General features: G+C 36.3%; 1 protein-coding gene across 1 annotated transcript; it reads right to left on the bottom strand.

The window, feature by feature from the left end:
• Positions 1-345: 345 nt before the first annotated feature.
• Positions 346-17907, bottom strand: LOC128232763 (A disintegrin and metalloproteinase with thrombospondin motifs adt-2-like). Its single transcript, XM_052946492.1, has 17 exons — positions 17515-17907; positions 14607-14794; positions 13657-13737; positions 12378-12525; positions 10158-10287; positions 9176-9269; positions 8609-8686; positions 6571-6710; positions 6199-6357; positions 5358-5525; positions 4093-4270; positions 3645-3764; positions 2871-2922; positions 2342-2491; positions 1853-1960; positions 1388-1618; positions 346-734 (listed from the first exon to the last, which is right to left on the bottom strand). Exons 1-17 carry the CDS (start codon positions 17633-17635, stop codon positions 529-531), a joined length of 2352 nt encoding a protein of 783 aa, XP_052802452.1. The 5' UTR covers positions 17636-17907; the 3' UTR covers positions 346-528.
• Positions 17908-21533: the final 3626 nt, after the last annotated feature.

The raw sequence follows: 21533 nt of genomic DNA, 5'->3' as shown, positions 1-21533 counted from the left end.
AATGAAGTTATAGCAAACAAAGGTATTTTGGTTTTAGAGGGCAAAAACACTGTACAGCCGGCTTGTCCACACGGCCACCGGGACTTTAACAAAAGTGATGGATATATTGACCTGTTAAGGATGCACTGTTAACATCACGTGATAATGTCAATCAACCAATCACGCAACACCACAACCATCATCATTTTTTTTAATAAGCTTTTGGTACTTTTGTTTTAACACTCCTTATAATTTGCCACACTTTAGTTCGTAATTAAAAAAGTGCATTTTTCAAACCATGAGCGAGGTACTTTAAAAGTTAAAAGAATATTTTATCGGTACGTGTATGTCAACAAAACATCAAGCTCGGAAACACGATCATTTAATAATAAACTTTATACAAATATGAACAATGATAAAGATCGTTGGCGAATCCAAACAGTTAAGGTAATTCTTAAATAAATAAAAAATACGAAATACATGTATACACACACTGAAGTTTGAGTTATTATGGCCAAAAAGGCGTGTCAGGTCTTTGAAAAACCTAAATTAATATGAAAGAAACAATAATATTAACGATAAATAAACACAATATGTTAAGTTATGGTGTCTTAGGGCACGGTTGAGCTCAGGAAGTGGTGTGGTCATTGTCCGACAAGTTTTACAGCAGGGGCCGGAGTGCTGGGCACACTGGTGGTCAGTCAAGTTGGCGACCAGGACACACAGGCTGGGTACTTTGTCACCATACGCACAACCTTAAACATCGGACAAATCAATGTAGCAATAAAGAGCAAGGGTCTGTTCAGGAATTGTTGATATCAATGTGCGACATGTTTTACAGCTGTGACCGGAGTGCTGGACACTGATGGTAAGTCAAGTTGGCGACCAGGACACGTGGTAATTTGTCACCGTACGAACTACCTAAGACATAGGATAAATACATATAGACCTGGTTCCTTGATGAAGGAAGTAGTGTGGTTATTGTCCAACAAGTTTAGTGACCGGGGTGTGGCCAGAAGGCTGGACACATTTGTGCTTAGGTAGGTGTCTAGTCCAAACAGGTTGGATACTTTGTCATCGGACATGCTTCCTAGAACATAAGACATAATATATCATTGAATAACTTTGCTAAGCACGGTTCAGTTCAGAAAGTGGATTGGTCAGTTCCCAAAGAATTTTGACAGCAGTTTCCGAAGTATTCAGTACACGGTGGTCCGTCTGAAAATCAGACAAATATATTACTAGTATGCAAAAATGTATAAACACATTACATTTGTGCAAGATATTTCCTGTTTAAATAAAGTGTATTCATTGCGATTCTGGCTTTTTATATCTAAATATTTTGCAATTAAATAAATTTATATATGGATCAGCAATCATCTGTTTTAAGTTAATAAAGAATGTTTACCTTCAATGTCGACCCTAATATCCGTACAGGATTTGCAGCATTTGGTTGCAACCACCGGCGTGTAGCAGACATGTGACCCATGAATATCTATATACCGAGGACAGTTTATGCCATTGGACACCACATTTACATCATCGCACGATCGATTTTGAGGAACAAGTGTTTTTGTTGTTGAGTCTTTGGCAACCTTCTCTTCCATCGGCGTGAAATGTGTCGGGTTCAAATGTTTGCCTTTAGATATATTGGTTAAATTTTATTTTAAACGCATGGCCTTTGATGAGCTGTGTATCTAAAGATATAGTCTTGGTGCGCGTTAGAATAATAGTAACAAAATTATGCCGGCAATGATAAAAGGATGACTGACTTTTTCAATGTTAATTCGACGTTCAGCACTTTCGTGCGTTATATCTTCTGTGCAATTTGTTTGAATCTGTTGAAGATAAATGCATGTATGTGTTCACGTACCTGTCTGACATGTGTGGCAGCAGTCGGTCAGGATGGAACTGCTAGCACCCGTCGTATGCGTGCAGTGCCAGGGGCGGCAACCTTGGATTCGGTCTCCGTATGCGCAATCTGGGGTGAAAAACACATTCTGAATGTATAGAGCAATGTTTAAGTTCCAAATCTAGAGATATTTAAACAATTGTACAACACAATGATAGGAATATTGGAACTAAATGTGTATACTTCAGCAAATGAAAAGAATGGGGGTGAATGGGTGTTTAGCCGGCATTTGTGTACCATTTTTAGGGAAAGTCCAAATACATTTTGCTGGTTAAGTTCAAAGGACATTACAAACCAGGTGAGCCATTTAAGCATTACCGGTTTATTGCTGATTTAGGACAAAATGTTCCTTTAGTTTCAATCCCATTGAAATAATGATCGTGTAGTTCAAATCCAGTTACTTCATAGGCATGGACACCTGTATTTAGTAAGATTTATAACCATGCTTACTTCTGATTGGCGTGGCGATTGCTGAACATGAGCGGCAGCATCGGGCGCGGACCTTGTCCTGGTAGCAGTAAGCTGGCCATTGGTCAGCCAGCTCCGCGCAAGTCATCGAGTTGAACGCAGGGCCTGGTTGGTCTCCTAACACGCACGAGTCTGGAAATTTATACATTTAAACCATAAGCTGGAAGTTACCGGTTTGATAACTTAACAACTAAAATAATACTATCTTTACGAACTAAAATAAGTATGCTTTACCATATTAATTTTACTGTTTTTATAAACAAATTAGGTCTAAAGCATATATATTTCAAAAATAAGAACAGAAAAAAAAACATAAATTCACATGACAGAAAAGGGATATAGTTATTGCATTAGACATATTTACATATATAATTTCTACATTAGGTCCAGCTTTATTGCATGTTTATGTAAATTGAGCATAAATTCTGAATGCGCACGGCAGTACCTTCTTTAGACAGAAAGTGATGATTTTTTTATAATTATAATGGGGTTCATTTATGGTTTCACAAACCTCTGAAATTGGGAGCCTCGTTTGAGAATTCACATTCGCCGTGCACGCACCACTGTAAAGATAGTTGTTATTGTTATATACTTTGTACACCACAAAAAGTACATTTAAGAAAACGTTGAAAAGGAGGGACGTATCAATTGATTGATAATGGGGTTATCAACCTTATATGGGGAGAAAGCTTATTTGTGTACTAAACGTTAAACAACGTTAGAAAAACAGTAACGTTTTTCTCCTATTCAACAATTGGTTGAACGTAACCACTGTGTATTCGGTAAAATAACAATATCCGGTGTACGGAGACAAGCAATGAGGTAAAAATATAAACAATTAAAAGTAGTTCAAGTAGACCCAACACGTTTAGCCTGTTGTTTTTTTGTGTTTTTTTTGAAAGCACAAGCCGTTCAGCTTCAAATCTATAAATATGTAAGGTAGCCAATGGTCTAACAATGTATAACCATGCTTTGATTCACGGTCACGTGCAAAAATGTAACAATGAGTAGACACTTCTGAATTGGTGTAATTTGCCATGAATTGGTGTAATTTGCCCTGAAAACATTACTTTCAGCATTGCGATTTTAATTTATTTACATTGCTTTACGTATATCGACCACTTATGTTGACAACGATTGTTATATAGTAAGGTATTCCATACTTCTTCATTTGTGCATAATTATTTCCGTACAGTCAAACATAAAAGGTAATTTCATTAAGTACAGTGTTTTTGCCACACAACCAAGTACGAAACTTGTCTTAGCTCCAAACCCGCCCCCGTACCCGTTTGTGCCCACAGGAAGTTCCCCTGGCGGCCGTGTGCAATGCACAATCTGTGGGAGAGGAGGGGTCCCGACAATACATGGCCTGACACAGTGTGGAAGCGTTCCCGAACTCGGCACCCTTTAAATATACAAACATGTATAATAATAGTAGTATACTGGTGACTATCGGACTATTTTGTATCCTTTAGGTTGCCAATTGCTGTCAACTATTTCAAGAACTTGGAAATAAGACATCCGAAGCCCAAAAATGATTCCAGTAAGGCTTTTTCAAATGTCGCATTGAGGTTTAGGAGGAGAAGTCGTGTAGAGCGACTGAGGCTTCAAAACAGGGCCTAGTTTCACAAAAGGACTGAAGTTGCATTGCAATGTAAGCAAACTAAGCAATGCCTACATGATGGAAGTCTTATAAAATGTCAGTGTGTGTGGGGGGGGGGGGTACTATTTACCCTGCATAAATACGATCCATCTCCCCAGATAAGACGACACTGCTGGTCCGGGTCATACGCCTGGCCCGGTAGTTCAAGGTCACCGCTGTGGCCAGGATCGGTCGGCAGCCGGAAATTTGCATCCGGAATGATTGCGGTTTCGGTTGAAGGTGAGCCCAGTAAGCACGTTTGGTCGTTCCTGAAAAAGAATGTCAATAGCATTCGGAACACCTCGGCCATTTCTATCGAAAACAACCTCGGATGTGTATATATATATGGTTTAAAATATCAGAAATATTTACGCTCTAACTACGCTGCAAGTAGATCGCGTAATAATTTCAATTAAGAAGTTAAACTTAATAACTTAATTCTTGTGAATCTCAATTATGTTTGCAGTAATTCACTTCACTAAACCAAGATATACAAATACACGTAAAACAACATTTAATTAAAAATATTATTCATTTTTACGAACTACATCTAATGATGTACAGGCATATATCCGTGGAGTTCCGAATGTGTAAATAGATGTTCATTTTGCGGTTAATTTGCATTGATACTATTTTCGGCATTAATACCGTTATTTTTTTCACCAAATTAACATATTGAATATTTATTAGCGTTGACGACCGGACACATTCATTTTATTTTTTTCTTAGAAATGACAGTTTCCTCAAGTGTATTACTCGTAAAGTGCACAAATAGAATTACAGTATTTTATTAAGTTTATAATCAATCATCTTTAAAACGTCAAGACTCATTGAGTTTTTTTGGAAATTAGACGTTTGAAGCGTAACATTTCGGAAAAAAAACTATTTAATACTTTTTAAGGATATTCAGCCATATTAACGAACACATACCAGGGACGGATCCGGTAATTGACGTTATGGGGGGGGGGGGTCATGCGCCCCTTCCTCATAAAATAAATGTATAGGTTTTAAAATGTTGGCAGGGGGGTTTAGGGTACTCATATTTTGATTACAATTTCAGTCCGAAATGAGCGATTATTCCTTTTTTATCCAATATTGACACAAAAACTTAATTTGGACGATAAAGGGGGGGAACGCCCCTCCCCCACCCCCGAATCCGCTAGCGCTTACGAGTTTATCGTTGCATTCGAGGTGATTCGATAAAACGATTCGAATATTTAACTACGACAGTTTTAATAAAAACGCACGAGCGACAAAAATCGATATTGCTAATTCGGCGCTTACGACCTTTAATGGAACGGCCACAAGGCTGGTTATACCATTAACTTTAACTTTACATTATATGTGAACACTTACGACATAAGTTCGGCGATGTGGTGTCGGAAGTACTGCTGTGAACAGTTGGAAAAGAACCACCCATTGGTGACGGCGGCTTCGGATGAAGGACCGGAACCGGACACAGCCATGATGTAGCGGTCCTCCGAGCGGCATGTGTTATTCTCGCCGTCATGCAAAGCGCCGAGACTTAAATGGAAATATTCAAAGGAAATCATAATAATGTTATTCTACACCCCACCTTGTTAAAATCCATTCCAGCCCATCCATCCCGAAATCCGTCCTTTTATTCCTTGAATTTAACTCAACCTTAATTATTGCATCAAACAGGTAAAGCGAGATGTCAGATATCCAGTCGCGCCCACTCCCTGAAATCCCCTAGGGCTCCTCTTCCAGGGCTCGCCTAAGCGCATGTAACGTTCCTATATATGTCAGACCGGAAGCGAGCGCAAGGTCAATTCAATAGTAACATACCGGGGCCGGTATTTTTAAAACATCTTAAGTCATTTCCTAAGCTCAGTATCTCACTCGTCATTTGATATATTAACTTAATAATATCTTAAATACTTTATTTCATTAGTTTTATTGAAAGTGTATACTTTTATTCTTAAAACAAATGCTTTTGTTTTAATTTAACGAGTAAAATTTTAAGAAATCGACTGAAGTTAAGAAATGACTTAAGATGTTTTATGATTACCGCCCCTGTGTCCGATCTCATGCCGAACCCTTAATGGAAATACCGGAGAGGGTTCCGAATGATATGAGGGATGATAGTTGTTTCATAGAATGATTCGAGCGTGTTTCGAATGGTCCCCCAAAAGAGCGAGTCCCTGCCAGGCATATAAGTTTTAGTTCAAATTACCTGTGTCCAATCTCGTGGGCGACGGTCCCGACCCCCTGGAATCCCCCGGGCTCCTCTACAACGGAAAGACTGTCCTCTGAACACAACGTCCCGATGTACGCCAGGCCGGAAGTATGTGCCACCCGGGAGCCGTCCGCGGATGTCTTGTATAAGTCGTATCTTATATAACAGGCTTATTGTGTTAGTATACACTTATTAGGTTTCTCTCAGATTGCGTAACACAATGACCAAATTGCCAGTTCCATTAAGATCGTTAGAAAGTTATCAAAACAGCCTAATACAAACAACTACAACAAGTGTGTGTTCTCAAAATAAAATAACGGCTTTTGTATGTTAGTGAAACAAAAAAATATCATGGGAAAACGTGATTACCCGGTAAAAAGAACGGTATGGTCGCTATACGGAAGTGATGCATTAGCCGCCCAGTCCCGGAAATGGGTTAACGCGACGTCCGCGTCTCTAGTATCACCGGGTGTCTCTGTCTCATTCACGGCGTCAGCTAAAATGTCCTCCTGAAAATGGAACGTACATATAAAATAGAGGAAAACTATGATGACCGTATGTTTATGTATGTATTACAGACTAAGTTTCCAGCTAGGAATATGCTAAAAATGGTCCCTAAACAGCGATATTAAATTCTCAGCAATAATGAGTTTATAATTATCTTGAATAAATGAAGTTTTACTGATGGGCTGGATCCATACATCCGATTGTTAATCTCTTTAGAATACTATTGAACTCGTTTCTAACAACAAGAAAGACCATTGATGCAAAGCATCAAAGGGCGCCGTTTAATAGTTTATGCATTTGTTATATGTTGAAAAACAAGGAATAGTCAAGGCCAATAAGCATATTATGGTGCATTGAACCGCATCCATGAAATTCTCAAAATATGTGTAGTATTCTGCTTAACAACATAAGCAAAAGTAATAAAGTTGAAGAGTTTCAAGTTGAAGATTTCATTAGGGGTGGTACATTAATGAACATGCCAGAATTAGGGTGCTTGTGCACTGTACTTTTTGATATTGCCACCTATCCATATATAAGTTTTATTGCAATACCATGAGTAGATTTAAAGAAATGCTCTGGTCAATAAAAAGCGGCAAAGGGCAAAAATTCTGTAATTAGCTGAAATACAGCTATAGTTATTGTGCACTGCACTTCCTCTCGTGCTTTATGCACCAGTCAATTGTAACCACGGCCCCCAGGTCCGGGGGTATACCGGGGAAATGGGCAGTGTTTTTACATTCCAGGTGGCCCCGCAGTGCCGGGTGAATGCAGTGGTTTTGTCTATGCGCCAAGTATAGCGGGGATGGGCTTTACCTAGGGTCCCTGGGGTGCGGGGGCATTTGCCCGGGCTTGGCTGGACCGGAAGTCAAAGTCCCCGATATTCCCAGGACCTGAGGGCGTGGTTACAATTGACTGGTGCATTACCATTGAATGATGTTTAATGAAATTCCAAACAGTAGTTTTCTAGTTCTGCCACGGCAATGGGGGGGGGGGGGGGGGGGGGGAAGGGAAGGGAAAAATAAGTTTCCTCTTTATATTGGGGATTCATCATGAAGGGGTGATATGAAATGACAATTTAACAATTAATAACAATTTTCGAAGTACTTTAATAAACATTATCATTTCCTCTGAAAGTTGCAAACATAAATAGTAACAATATATATAACAGGAAATCTATATGAAAACAATAATCCTTGAAGGCCATTATTATTTAAACTGAATTAATGAAAGTGTAAGATTTATGAAGTTCCCGCGAAAACATCTTATCATATGACTTACTCGACCAATCGTTTTGTGCGCACTGTGTAGTGTTCTAAAAATAAAACAACTCGGGGGCAATCGTAATGAAATTTTTCTAATGTCACCTTCAACACATTAACAAATAAAGTTAGGTGAACATTTTATTCCGATATCGCTTAAATTAAAGAAAACAGCTTACCTCATGGTTTATCAATGCAGTAAACATAACAAAACAAAATAAAACATAATTATTCACATTCACATAATTACCGGTCCACACATTTTACATTTCCCGCACATGATTACAGGTAACCAATCGGAAAACGTAAACGAATCGGGACCAGTTATTAAACTTATTTGTCGTTCTTCCGAAATAATGTTTAAAGACAATCTATTCAACCATAGATAGCATTTTTAACACCCATGCAATCGCCATCTATTTGCATTTTTTAATCATAATAAAATAACAATAAAACCCAACTGTCCATCAAATTAAAAACCGCCCCCACCACTAACTAAAATAAATTCCCATTCCATAATAGGCGCGCACTTCAGTGCGGCGCCAAAAATCAAAGATATTGCCTGAAAGTGCAAGACCATCAGAGAAAAATGAGCGGTCACATCTAACGCAATAGTATATAATAAAATTCTAGACCCTTACCTGTAAAATGACAATCCCGGACAGTCGGACGGATATTCGGAAGTCTGGAAATCCGAGTGTGCCAAACCTGAGATCCACCTGAATACAAACTATTAATATTTAGTAAATGGTATTCTTTCTTCAAGCACTTCGGAAATGGGGCCGGGGCTTTTCTTCTTGGGGAAAACTGTGATATTTTGACTTAATTTTGGAAGTCCAATTTTGCCTTAAATTAGCAAGAATGCTTTAAGAAAAAACTGAAAAGATAAAAGAATGTGATAAAGTTTTTTTTCTTTACAGAATACACATACGGAAACGGTTTGGGGAATTTTATTTCCTCATATGGGGAAAAAGTATATTGTATGTTTCGTAACTTGGAATGGCGCCAAAACCCAAAATTTGTAAGAAAAAACACTGAAATATAACGTTTTAAAGATTAACATGTTTATCGATTTCTTTGTTTCTATGCCATGTTAAAAACAGTTTTGTTTTACAATTAATCAGTTTATAAAATGGTTAATGAACATTATTAATATTACCTTACCAATAAATGTACAGTTTTATAAAAACAAACAAATGTATCCATACCCCATGAAAGACGTGCGTGTAATAATTTTGGATTTCGTAGTGAGCTGTAGTTGCCGTTTCTTCTGGGGACAGACCCTTATACAGTGTTATCCACCTATATTGAAACATACGAAGAAAACATAGGTGATAATTATTTGTTTACGTGTAAGATGGTAGACGTATATTTCACCGGGTGAGTATTATTCACTTTTGGTGTGCACGAGGTGAAATACATTTTACTCTGAAAAACATAACCAAAAATATAATTAAAACCTTTTTTTTATTATATGCCTTAAATTGGAATTAAAAATCATTTAATTACACATTTCTAGAAAATTGTATGCGCACGTAACGTTTTTCTGAAATGATTTCGTTGAAATTGTGTCCCAGCCTTGTGCACGATGACGTTTGTTTTGGAACCGAAAGCGGGCTTGACACAGTGAAAAGGTTCAAATTGATCACTGTTTGAAATAATGAAATATCAATTTAATTTCACTAATAAATCTCAATAAACTACCGGAAAGCATATAATAAAATAGCAAAACAAAATGACGCATACGTTGCATTTTCAAGCGTTAGTGTTGACACTTTAACGTATTTAGCACACGCCAAAACCACGTGTGCAGACAAGCAAGGAGAAGAAAATAAGCAGAAACGTGACGCTAACGTGGCTTATCAAATGTTTCTTAAACGTTAGTTATGACATTTTACATTATGCAGCACACGTAAAAAGAAGAAAATCGGTAAATCAAAATAAGATCAAAATTAAAGATACATTCCGTAAAAATGTTGCATGGTATCGTTATTATTGAGAAATATCATCGATAAATATGTACCGTTTATGATTTAGCATATCTAAGTCATATTTAAACCAAATATAACCTGTGTTGGATCCAGGATTTGACGTAACTTATGGGTGTAACCTTTTGACTTGGACCCCTCTATCAGAACCAAAGTTATTTGGTTGAAAATATTGGCATGGATGTTTGGAGGTACTTTATACCTCTGAAATACTTTTGGATCCACTATAGCTAGAACGTCAACAGTAAACGTCGTGACGTCATGAATTACATCATTGGAACGCCGAACACGTGAAACGGTGACGTCAGGGATTTGCAGCAGACGGGATTTCTCTGAAACAAATCAGTTCTTAAACACTTAATTTACTTATTGGAATGAACAAAACAAGACATCTATATTAAAAAGTGATAGTGATTTAGTGGTATACATATACAAAATTACGTGAGTTGCCATTTAAAGGAACTCTCTCATTTTTTTGTATGACGAATCAAAGTTTGGCAAATCATTAGGAGTGTTAAAACTAAAATACTGATAGCTGAAACCCTTCAACAAATGTTTATTTACATCTATGCTCAAATATTGTCTTTGAAGTCCACAATTTTTAATAAAGTTAGTAACGCGATTCAACAACAGGCTTAACGGTTAAGTTTTCCATATGTTTGTGTATGAGTCCTTGTGGGCGTGAGGTTTTGTTGTCAGTTTTCTAAAAAAAGTCCTTGACTGTACTAGCGTTTGTTCGCAGCTCACTTAAACCGGAATATTTTTTTTACTTTTAGTGTTACTTCATCTGCAATTTCGGTATCAAAGAGTAAAAAATAAGCTATAATATAAGTGTTTCCAGATGCATTTCCGAGGGGGGGGGAATGCTGCAAAAGCATGAGCGAGTCCCTTTAATATAAAGAAGTTCTTTATAATTTTCCAAAGCGCGTGTCATATTTTTTGCGTATGAAATGCCAACGAGTGTAAGATTCGTTATAACACATTGATCATTCGTCGCAAAAAAATTATGATTTATTAATTTATCCAAAATGGTTTGACGCTAATTGAGTAGGGCGATATGAAGTCTATGTCGTGATAAATGTAATATAAATGTATTTTAAATAATTATGTCTGAAAAAGAAGCTGTGAGAGGCACGTACCTTTGAACTCGTTAGTAAACCAGCTGGTCAGGACCATGATAACGAACAGTCTCAAGTCTGAGTTCAGACTCAAGTGGCAAAAGTGCAAGTCTTCATTTCATTGTAACTTTCCTTCTAGTTGAGTATTAATAATGAAATTCGCTGAATTTTATTACGATTTTAAACTGTTCAATGATTCACCTTTATTTTTGGCAAACAAATGAAATAAAGATACGGGGGGCGGTATTTAATGGAAGTGTTTTTCTGAGTCTGAATCTAGACTTGGACATGAGTTTGTTCGCAATCATTGCCCCAAAACTGGTTTATACCCAGTACCAGGGTACAGACCCAAGAGAGATTTACTAGATCGTGAAAGGAATATTTGATAACTAGACGCTACTATTATATGGTTCGAACACCTAAATATGCATGTAAATGACATAACATCATAAGTACTTGATCGCTCTCCTTACCTATATTTTGATTATCATGTGCATGAACGTACAAAGACAATGGCCTTCAAATAAGGCAGAATATGCTCAATAGATATTGACATCGTATAATGTGTCAATTCAGCAAAAAAAAACCATTAATTCCATGACAAAAGTATGTCACTAAAATACCGCTCCTAATTAGCGCATGTCATGTTAACATATTACTTACGTAATTATCAAGCAAAAAGGCTCGATCTATTAAGAAATGCACATATAAAAACAAGAACAAAATATTTTGTTTTGTAAAAAGTGTTCCACGGACCTATTAGACATTTTAGTATAACTGGTAAACTGCTATGGCCTCATGTTTTATTTTACTAATTTTAAATGATTAAAATGTGAAGTAAAGTGTGTATATATATATATATATATATATATATATATATATATATATATATATATATATATATATATATATATATATATATATATAGCGGTTATCGTGCGATTGCTCAATAATATAAAAATTTGAAATATTTAAAAAAAAAATGCAGTCAATTGTATAAAACTGACTAATTCTTTGGTAATAGCCAAAACGTATATTGATTGGTCAATAATAGTATAAAAAATAACTGCTGACCAATCAATTTACTTTCACTCGAGATAGCTGCTGGTCGTTTGTTCGCCTTTTACTTTTTTGTCAGTGGAAAAGACTTACAAAATCGAAGAAAACTTCATTGTTTGTTCATACGCCATCGGTGCAATTATTTCAAAAAATGTACCAGGATTATTGTATACGTCAAACTTGAGAAAAATTATAACTTGCCCTGATTTTTGATCTGTTTTTAATAAAACAAAATGTCAACAAACCAGATCTGACGTAATCATGCGTGACGACCCCGGGGCGGGCGGTATGGAGCCTCTGCACGTGCACAACAAGAGTACCATTGTGGGATGGGAATGCATGTTTGAACGGATATACAGCATACTCCTCCCCATCAGATAATATCATGCCACTCTATAAAAAGTAGATAAATAATTTTAGGTCGTCTTTTTCAAAGAAAGAAATCAAAGTTGTGTCATAGTCTTGCTGTCATGGTCGGCGGCGCGGCCGTCATTGGAGATGTCGTTCAAACCCCTAACCTTTGGCTTTTTAAGATAGTCACATGAACCTCCAGTACTGCACGTTACGACACTCAGATCTGAGATCTGATAGTCTTCAGCACAGGACAATTAAGATTAAGATCAATACCAAGAAGATGTGTGTACTATACACGGCTTAAAGCTGCACTCTCACAGATATACCATTTTTACAAAAAAAAATAATATTTTTTGTCTTGGAAAGAGCAAAGTTTTGCGTAAATATCTGCAAACCAATGATATTAGATTTCTGACAAAAAATCAGATCGTAGATTTTCATATTTCCGTTCGAAAATTAATGGTTTATGGTCTAAACCGTTACTAACGGTTTAAGAAAAATGCATAAAACATCAATATTTGAACTTAAATGTAAAAATCTGCTATCTAAGTTTTTGTCAGCAGTCTTATATAAATGGTTTCCATGGATTTTCGCAAAAATTGGCTTGTTCCAAGACAAAAAATAAAAAAAAGTTGTCCAAACGTTCAATCTGTGAGAGTGAAGCTTTAAGCCTTTAATGCGTGTGGTATGCCAATTTTAATACGTATATGTGAAAAAAATGTGCATGTGTTATATATCGATATCGTAAATACAAAATAGTATATACTACATACTGATGATGTGATCATGTAGTTTTGTCGACTTGTTTAATGGCAACTTGACGAATTACAAAACGACATGTTGCCATAATCGACGTTTCCGCGTTTGAAATGAATTGTTGTGAAAAAACAAAACAAGTTAAACATGCATAGTCGACGTGTATAACCTAATCTGTCGACAACAAGTGTCATTTCGATGTCAATATAGTTTTAGCAAGTTAACAGGTGAACATGTCGACATAATATTGAAATAATGATCACAGCAATGATATACCCGGCATGTGATATTCTTAGACGCTTTCATAGTTCTGCCCCCTGAATGCAAAATATACATTGACCGTGTTACGGCTATTTTGGGCCAATTTTGTGAGTTAATTTTGTTCCTGTACTATGACAGGAGTAATTTACTTACCACTTTGATTTTAGATTTCTCCGAACAGTCGAATATAAAACGAGCATCTTCCAATGTGCTTTTATATGTGGATGAGTGATTCTGGAAAATAGGAATTGAATAAAAACATTAATTATCGTACCAAGAAATATATGTTATGTTTTCTCCTTGAAGCTTATGACCTCTTTTTTATTCTCCGTAGCATGTATGGAATGGGGTCGAGAATCCCAAAACAACAAAAAGCATGATATGTAACCATATATGTATACAATTCTTTTCAATGAACTATTTCCATTTAATCATTGTTTATACATACACATTACAATAACAAAACCCGTTTGCCATGAAACGTAATGTTGAATTATAAGATATGAAATAGGTAAGAAGTATATTGTTATAACACCGAATCTGGAAGAAATAACCTCTACAGTTGAGAGAAATATATGCAAATTTAAGCATTTTTTTTCGACAACAAGTAGGTCGTGGCTGCAAGTCTAGCTAAAAATTACAATTCACCAATTGTTCAGAATTTTGGTTAAGTTAACAACGTTGTTTACGTCATCGTTGTTAACTTTAACATTGTTACTGCCATGGAAGTTTAATGGATATACATATGATCTGCTGTGTTTCTAACAAGATTTGAGACAACTGTTTCAGCTCTACTTGTTTATTTTAAATATGTAACCACGTCATCAAATGTCTCATGTTTAAATGGTAGCAAAGATGTCGCTAATTACGATGTTAACTTGTAGTTAACAAAGTCCTGAATAATCGGTCTTATGGAAATGATTGTATTGCTGTGATGCCTTTATTCTTGTTATTCACGTGTTTAAGCATTCCATAAATTGATTATTAATTATTATCTTTACCATGTGCATCTAACACGGATGTCTTAATTCCCTAAAACATATTTTTACCTACAACTGTATCTAACTTAAGACAAATGTATGGAGTCATAGAATAAAAATCACCTTAACCATGTTTGAGCGAAGTTTGCCTTGTCGGTAGACCGTAATGGCTTGTGGAGGCTGAATCCGGATGAGATTATATGAGATGTTCTGTCGGGGAACGGCTACAGATGTCATATTTAAACTGAGTCTGTCTGGAAATCTGCAGTCACCGACATTTGAGTCGTCGATGGATGCAAGGAAAATGCCATCTGTGGAAGAAATATGAGATATAATATGACAATATACTGTCGATGCGTGGCTATGGGTGTCAGGTTTTAACTCATGTCAAGCGATGACAAGGAGTGGCTATCGGTGTCAGTTTTTAACTGATGTCAAGGCGTGGCAATTTGTGCCCGGGTCTAACTGATGTCCAGCGATGACAAGGCGTGGCTATTGGTGTCCGGTTTTAACTGATGTCAAGGCGTGGCTATGGGTGTCCGGTTTTAACTGATGCCAAGGCGTGGCTATAGGTGTCAGGTTTTAACTGATGTCAAGGCGTAACTATGGGTGTCAGTTTTTAACTGATGTCAAGGCGTGACTATGGGTGTCCGGTTTTAACTGATGTCAAGGCGTGACAACGGGTGTCAGTTTTTTTACTGATGTCAAGGCGTGGCAATGGATGTCAGGTTTTAACTGATGTTAAGGCGTGGCTATGGGTGTCCGGTTTTAACTGATGTCAAGGCGTGACAACGGGTGTCCGGTTTAAACTGATCAGCGTGGCTATTGGTAACTGATGCCAAGGCTTGGCTATGGGTGTCAGGTTTAAACCGACGTCAAGGCGTGGCTATGGGTGTCCGGTTTTAACTGATGCCAATGCTTGGCTATGGGTGTCAGGTTTTAACTGATCAGCGTGGCTATGGGTGTCCGGTTTTAACTGATCAGCGTGGCTATGGGTGTCCAGTTTTAACTGATCAGCGTGGCTATGGGTGTCCGGTTTTAACTGATGCCAAGGCTTGGCTATGGGTGTAAGGTTTTAACTGACGTCAAGGCGTGGATATGGGTGTAAGGTTTTAACTGACGTCAAGGCGTGGCTATGGGAGTCAGGTTTTAACTGACGTCAAGGCGTGGCTATGGGTGTCCGGTTTAAACTGATCAGCGTGGCTATGGGTGTCCAGTTTTAACTGATCAGCGTGGCTATGGGTGTCCGGTTTTAACTGATGCCAAGGCTTGGCTATGGGTGTAAGGTTTTAACTGACGTCAAGGCGTGGCTATGGGTGTAAGGTTTTAACTGACGTCAATGCGTGGCTATGGGAGTCAGGTTTTAACTGACGTCAAGGCGTGGCTATGGGTGTCCGGTTTTAACTGATCAGCGTGGCTATGGGTGTCCGATTTTAACTGACGCCAATGTGTGGCTATGGGTGTAAGGTTTTAACTGACGCCAAGGCGTGGCTATGGGTGTAAGGTTTTAACTGACGCCAAGGCGTGGCTATGGGTGTAAGGTTTTAACTGACGTCAAGGCGTTGCTTTGGGTGTAAGGTTTTAACTGACGTCAAGGCGTGGATATGGGTGTCAGGTTTAAACTGAAACTGTCGGAAAATCGGCAGTCACTCACAAATGAGTAGTTGATGGTCACATTGAAGTTACCATCTGTTTAGGAATACATAAACGAGATTTATATCGGGGGTTTGCTATGGATTGAACGTTTATAAAATATTTGTGAAATGTATGCATTATAAAATAATTGAATACATGTTTATAATTACAGAAGTAATACACACGGAAAGAGATTTGTTTTCTTGTAAAAAAAAAATGACGAAGATAAAAGTCCAAACGCTTAAAAATTACATACTCGTTCAGAAACGTTCGTAAGTACGATACTGAATCGACGAATTTATGAAATAACAACGATACTGAATCGACAAATTTATGAAATAACAACGATACTGAATCGACGAATTTATGAAGCAACAGCGATACTGAATCGACGAATTTATGAAATAACAAGGATACTGAATCGACTAAATAATGAAATAACAACGATATTGAATCGATGTATTAATGAAATAACAACGATACTGAATCGACGTATTAATGAAATAACAATGAAACTGAATCGACGAAATAATGAAATAACAACGATACTGAATCGACGAAATAATGAAATAACAAGAGTTTCAAGAGTTTATTGGCGAATCGGCATGTTTGCCTTTGGCCATTTACAAACTGTCTAATTATGGCCAAGACACAAAAGTATATTGATTTATAAAGCAATTATGTGATAACATTACATATACATTCACAAAAGCAATATCCTAATAATATATACGAAAATATAACCATTAGAAGCAGCTAAACTTCTAGCTTTTCTTGTCTTAATTTCATAGCACTATATATAAACTTAGCTAAGTTTTGTAAAAATAAGTCCCTCTTTACTGACATCAAATATTTAAATTTAGCCATATTTGGCCAATTAAATTTAATATGATATTTTTTCTAAGATCTGAATAACAACAATATTGAATCGACGTATTAATGAAATAACAACGATACTGAATCGACGAATTAATGAAATAACAACAATACTGAATCGACGAAATAATGAAATAAAAACGATATTGAATCGACGTATTAATCAAATAACAACGATACTGAATCGACGAATTAATGAAATAACAACGATACTGAATCGACGAAATAATGAAATAACAACAATACTGAATCGACATATTAATGAAATAACAATGAAACTGAATCGACGATATAATGAAATAACAACGATACTGAATCGACAAAATAATGAAATAACAACGATTTTGAATCGACCAATTAATGAAATAACAACGATACTGAATCGACACAATTAATGAAATAACAACGATACTGAATCGACGAAATTAATGAAATTACAATATTTAATTCGAACACACAGCTAATAAAGTCATATCGTTAATCAGAAATAAGCAGTTCGATATAAGTAATATAAATGTACCTTGTTCGACTATGTACTGTCCGTTTCCAACTTGTGTAAGAAATCCATAAAAATAGATCAGAAGCACCGCGTTTTTAAACATTTTCATCCACCCAGACAAAAGGAAAATATCCTTTGACATTTAATAGTGAAAATCAACGACATAATAAAAAGACCCCACATCCATTTATATTTTTTCTCAATTTAATGTTTCATGTTTGTCAATTGATGTGTATGTTCTGTAAGATGAAATAAGAATAAATTGTCGCGTTTAATTATTTTCATAAAATCGTCCGGTATAAAAGAACACAAAATATGACAAAACCAAAACATCACTTCAACTCGATAAATCTATTCACTTCTATATTATTAATAGTACAAGTCACGAATTCGTGTCGCGCGTTTACGATCTTGCTAATTGGCTATTTCGGTAGTTACGTTTGTCAAAATGGTGAAACCTTTTCTTTGTTTCATACAGAACTGTCATGTATGTGGTCACATCTCATTAGTCAGTTGCATATGAATTTAGTATTGTTTTAAGGTTTCCGATCCATAGATAATTTGGTTATTTTATATATGCATTCACTACCGAATCAAATGTTATATGGTGATCCCTTACTTAACATTGCTGGTGCTGTTTCAAATGGTTATTTGTTGGCAAAAATAGTTTTCTAAATAAAATGATCACAAGTGTTGTGATTATTTGGTGTGTTTCTATATATTATAAGTTCGTTATGTTATATCACGTATTTTCTATTTGTTGCATGTGTACGTACACGCATTTTGTCCTATGTATTAGGCCAATAAACTATAAATAATATATATATATTTGATTATAACGAGCGAATTGTACTAGAGTTCATGTATTTCTCTTATAGGCAACGAAATTATATAAAAGGGAGCGACAGTGACCGCTGGACTATGTTCACTAGCGGATCGAGGGGTGGGGGTGGGGCACCGCCCTAAAATTGTCCAAGTTTATTTTTCACTCCAATAAAAGAGATAAAGAGTAATAAAATACGCCCAAAATGCATAATTTCGGACTAGCAAGTGTTATGATTTTCTTTGAGGAGTACCCCTAACCCCCTCTCAACATTATAAACTAAAATGTTCGATTATAAGGGAAAGGCGCAAGTAAAAGCTGTTATGCCCCTGAGTTACGCCCCCTCTAACGACGGTTCCTGGTTCCACCCCTGATGTTCGTTTCATTTGTAATACATGAACTATACCCGTCCAAAATCACCGGGTCCAATCGTTACGAGGTTAACTGTTGGTAGTAACGTTGGTAAGTGAGGGAGTAACGCTGGTCTGTGGTTTGAAACAAGGCCAGACGTAAAACATGTCATTTAAGTCATTGAGAAATCAGTGAACGTTTTATTCACAAGAAAAGATGCAACTCGACATCAAGTGTGAAATAATACAATTTTGGAACAAAGACTTTGCCCACATTGCAATGTCTTAGAACACGAATTTCATTTCTTGATTGAATGCAGTTTTTGTACAAATATTAGATCTAAATATATTCCATATAATTATCGTACTAATCCAAATATGTTTAAAACCATATAATTACTGAATACAGATCATACTGGGCTGTTAAAGAATCTTTCTATTTTCGTGTATAAAGCATTTGCTCAGAGAAAGAATTTCATTACTTTACATTATAATACATGATTATTATATGTTTTAGTACCAGCCGTTAAAATAGTTGTAAAAGGATTTGTACGTAAAAATTAACATTTGCTACTATTTTTGTTACTGTAAATTCACAACTAGTTAAATAAACTTATATAAAGCGCCAACCAACTGTTTATCATGGACTATCATAGTCTACTTCATTGATGTATATATGAGTGATGTTATGTGTGGAAGTAAATTTGTGTTTTGTATTCTAGTATTATTGAGTCAATGTATGTTTAACAGATAAGAGATTTCCTATGGACCGAAGCTGTCTTGCCATTCCTTGGTTGTATTTTTTCCTGCGTTTTTTTTTACCTTTTTAAGAAAGCGGATCGTGCTTTCATATAAAGATCGTCTTGCACCTTTCCCATCGTGTAAAGTAAGCGTATGAGGGCTTCTCGAGGTTGTTTGGAGTTTTTAATACTCGCACTTGGGTAAGTCGTGGACTTTTTAAATAATGATAGATCGGTACGCATTGGGAAGGGGTCGTACGAGGGTCTTGAATAGGAATGAACATGCCACAACAAACCTCCCCAACAAGTCTGGGTTACATAGGTCTAAGCGTTCTTTATTTATCAATCAAACAAGGTTTAGCATTCATAGCCGAGATTATTTTTATTTGTCATCTAATTGTATTCTTGTCTTAACGAACAAGAGTTTGGGCTTATGACCGATATTTTCAATAAATTTATCCAAGAATTTATGTGTGGTATTGAAAGTGTCAAACAAAATTTGGAAATCACAACATAAAAATACGGTTTGAAACTGGTATTGAAAAATCTTATTTTAGAATAGTTTTCAAATAATTAACAATTGCAATTTTTGCATTTTATATACATGTACAGTCCAACCCCACGGGCTCGAACTCGCTTGGGTCGAATTTCTCGTTGGTTCGAAGTGAATGTTTAGGACCGAGTTCATTATGCTGAACATAAGTATTCCCGCTTGGCTCGAAATTACCGAAGCTCGATGTATATTCGCTGATCCTTAGGTGTTCGAGCCAACGGGGCTGTATATTCACATGCACTGTATACTGATTGATGTTATTTATTTAGATTTATTATAACAGATTTTTAGGCTTTAACTTTAGCTCAAGACTTTTGTAATATATCACATAAATTCAATGAGTCCATGTGGAATTGAACATCATACTCCAATGTACGAAATTTCAATGCAAAATCAGTCTCTGAAACATACCTGGAATAATATTTGACTTAAAAAATAATTTCATGTAAGAGTTAATGTATGTAATATTTTGCGTATATAAACAGTAGTGAGTGAAGATTGGGTGCTTGGGCGGGCGGGTGTGCGGACAGGCAGGTGTGAGAGCGGGCGGGCGAGTGATATTGTATGATTCATATGATATTTTTTGAACATCGTGCATAGAATCATCGCTCAATCCGTTCAGCACTATCAGTGCTTTGATTAATTCTTATGACTGGTTAATTTCAATTTTAAAGGCATTGCACACAGAAAGTACTAAAGTAGATTTAATCTATCTAAAAGAAGATTAAACAAGAGGGCCAGAATGGCTCTATAAAATTGACTAGACAACTAACTAGTCGGTGGTTATTAAGGATGTTTGTAAACAATCACTACATTAGGCTACACAATTATCAAAATAATTTCAAAGTTTTTATTGTATAAGTATGTAGTTGACCCTTGGAGCTTGGTCATTGTTCGCCCTTTGGACAAATTTGAACAATCTTGGCAAAGAACCACTGCATAATCAAATATCAAGGGTTTGCATGGGCGTTGCGCTTTCAGGAGAAGATTTTCAAAGATTTTACTAAATAGGTATAAAGAAAAGGTTGGACCCCAAGGTTGTGGTCATCTTTGACCCCAGGGGCATTATTTGAAGTTTTGGTAAAAGGCCAGTTCAAGATGCTGCATACCAAATAACAAAGGTCTGGGTTTTGCTGTTTCAGAGAAAACGCTTTTCAGAATTCCATTATTCAAGTATCAGGAAAACTTTGGATTCCTCAAAGTGTGATGAGCTTTGACCTCAAGGAAGTTATCAATTTTTGAACAATCATGATTAAAAGCCACTACATCAGGCTACATAAGTCTTCACCTTACAGTTTGAGTGTGATTCTTCAACTCAGCCCTACGCATGTATACCAGAAGCCAACCAAGTTTCAGAGAATGTAGGACTAAGTGAACCAGACTAAGTGAATCATTTCCCATATGAATGAGGACTAAGTGAGCCACTTGGTCAGACCTAGACATCTACTCGTATATGGTTATATAGGGATTTTTGTCTGAATGTTATATTATATTTCTGAATTTATTTTCTTGATTAAAAATGATGTAAAGGTAATATGAATACATTGTTTATCATATCAAAGTCTTTAATTATT

The sequence above is a fragment of the Mya arenaria genome, chromosome 4 (genome assembly GCF_026914265.1).
Source record: "Mya arenaria isolate MELC-2E11 chromosome 4, ASM2691426v1".
NCBI classification, from domain to species: Eukaryota; Metazoa; Mollusca; class Bivalvia; order Myida; family Myidae; genus Mya; species Mya arenaria.
This window is presented reverse-complemented; position numbering and strand designations above follow the sequence as displayed.

Bases quoted from the DNA above. Each gene is read 5' to 3' on its own strand.
- LOC128232763 (XM_052946492.1), bottom strand. From the start codon at position 17,635: ATGTCAAAGGATATTTTCCTTTTGTCTGGGTGGATGAAAATGTTTAAA. The intron at 3,765-4,092 runs GTAAATAGTACC...GTATATTTAAAG, and splicing joins ATGGATCGTATTTATGCAGG to GGTGCCGAGTTCGGGAACGC. The intron at 1,619-1,852 runs GTACGTGAACAC...ATATATCTAAAG, and splicing joins CTGCCACACATGTCAGACAG to GCAAACATTTGAACCCGACA.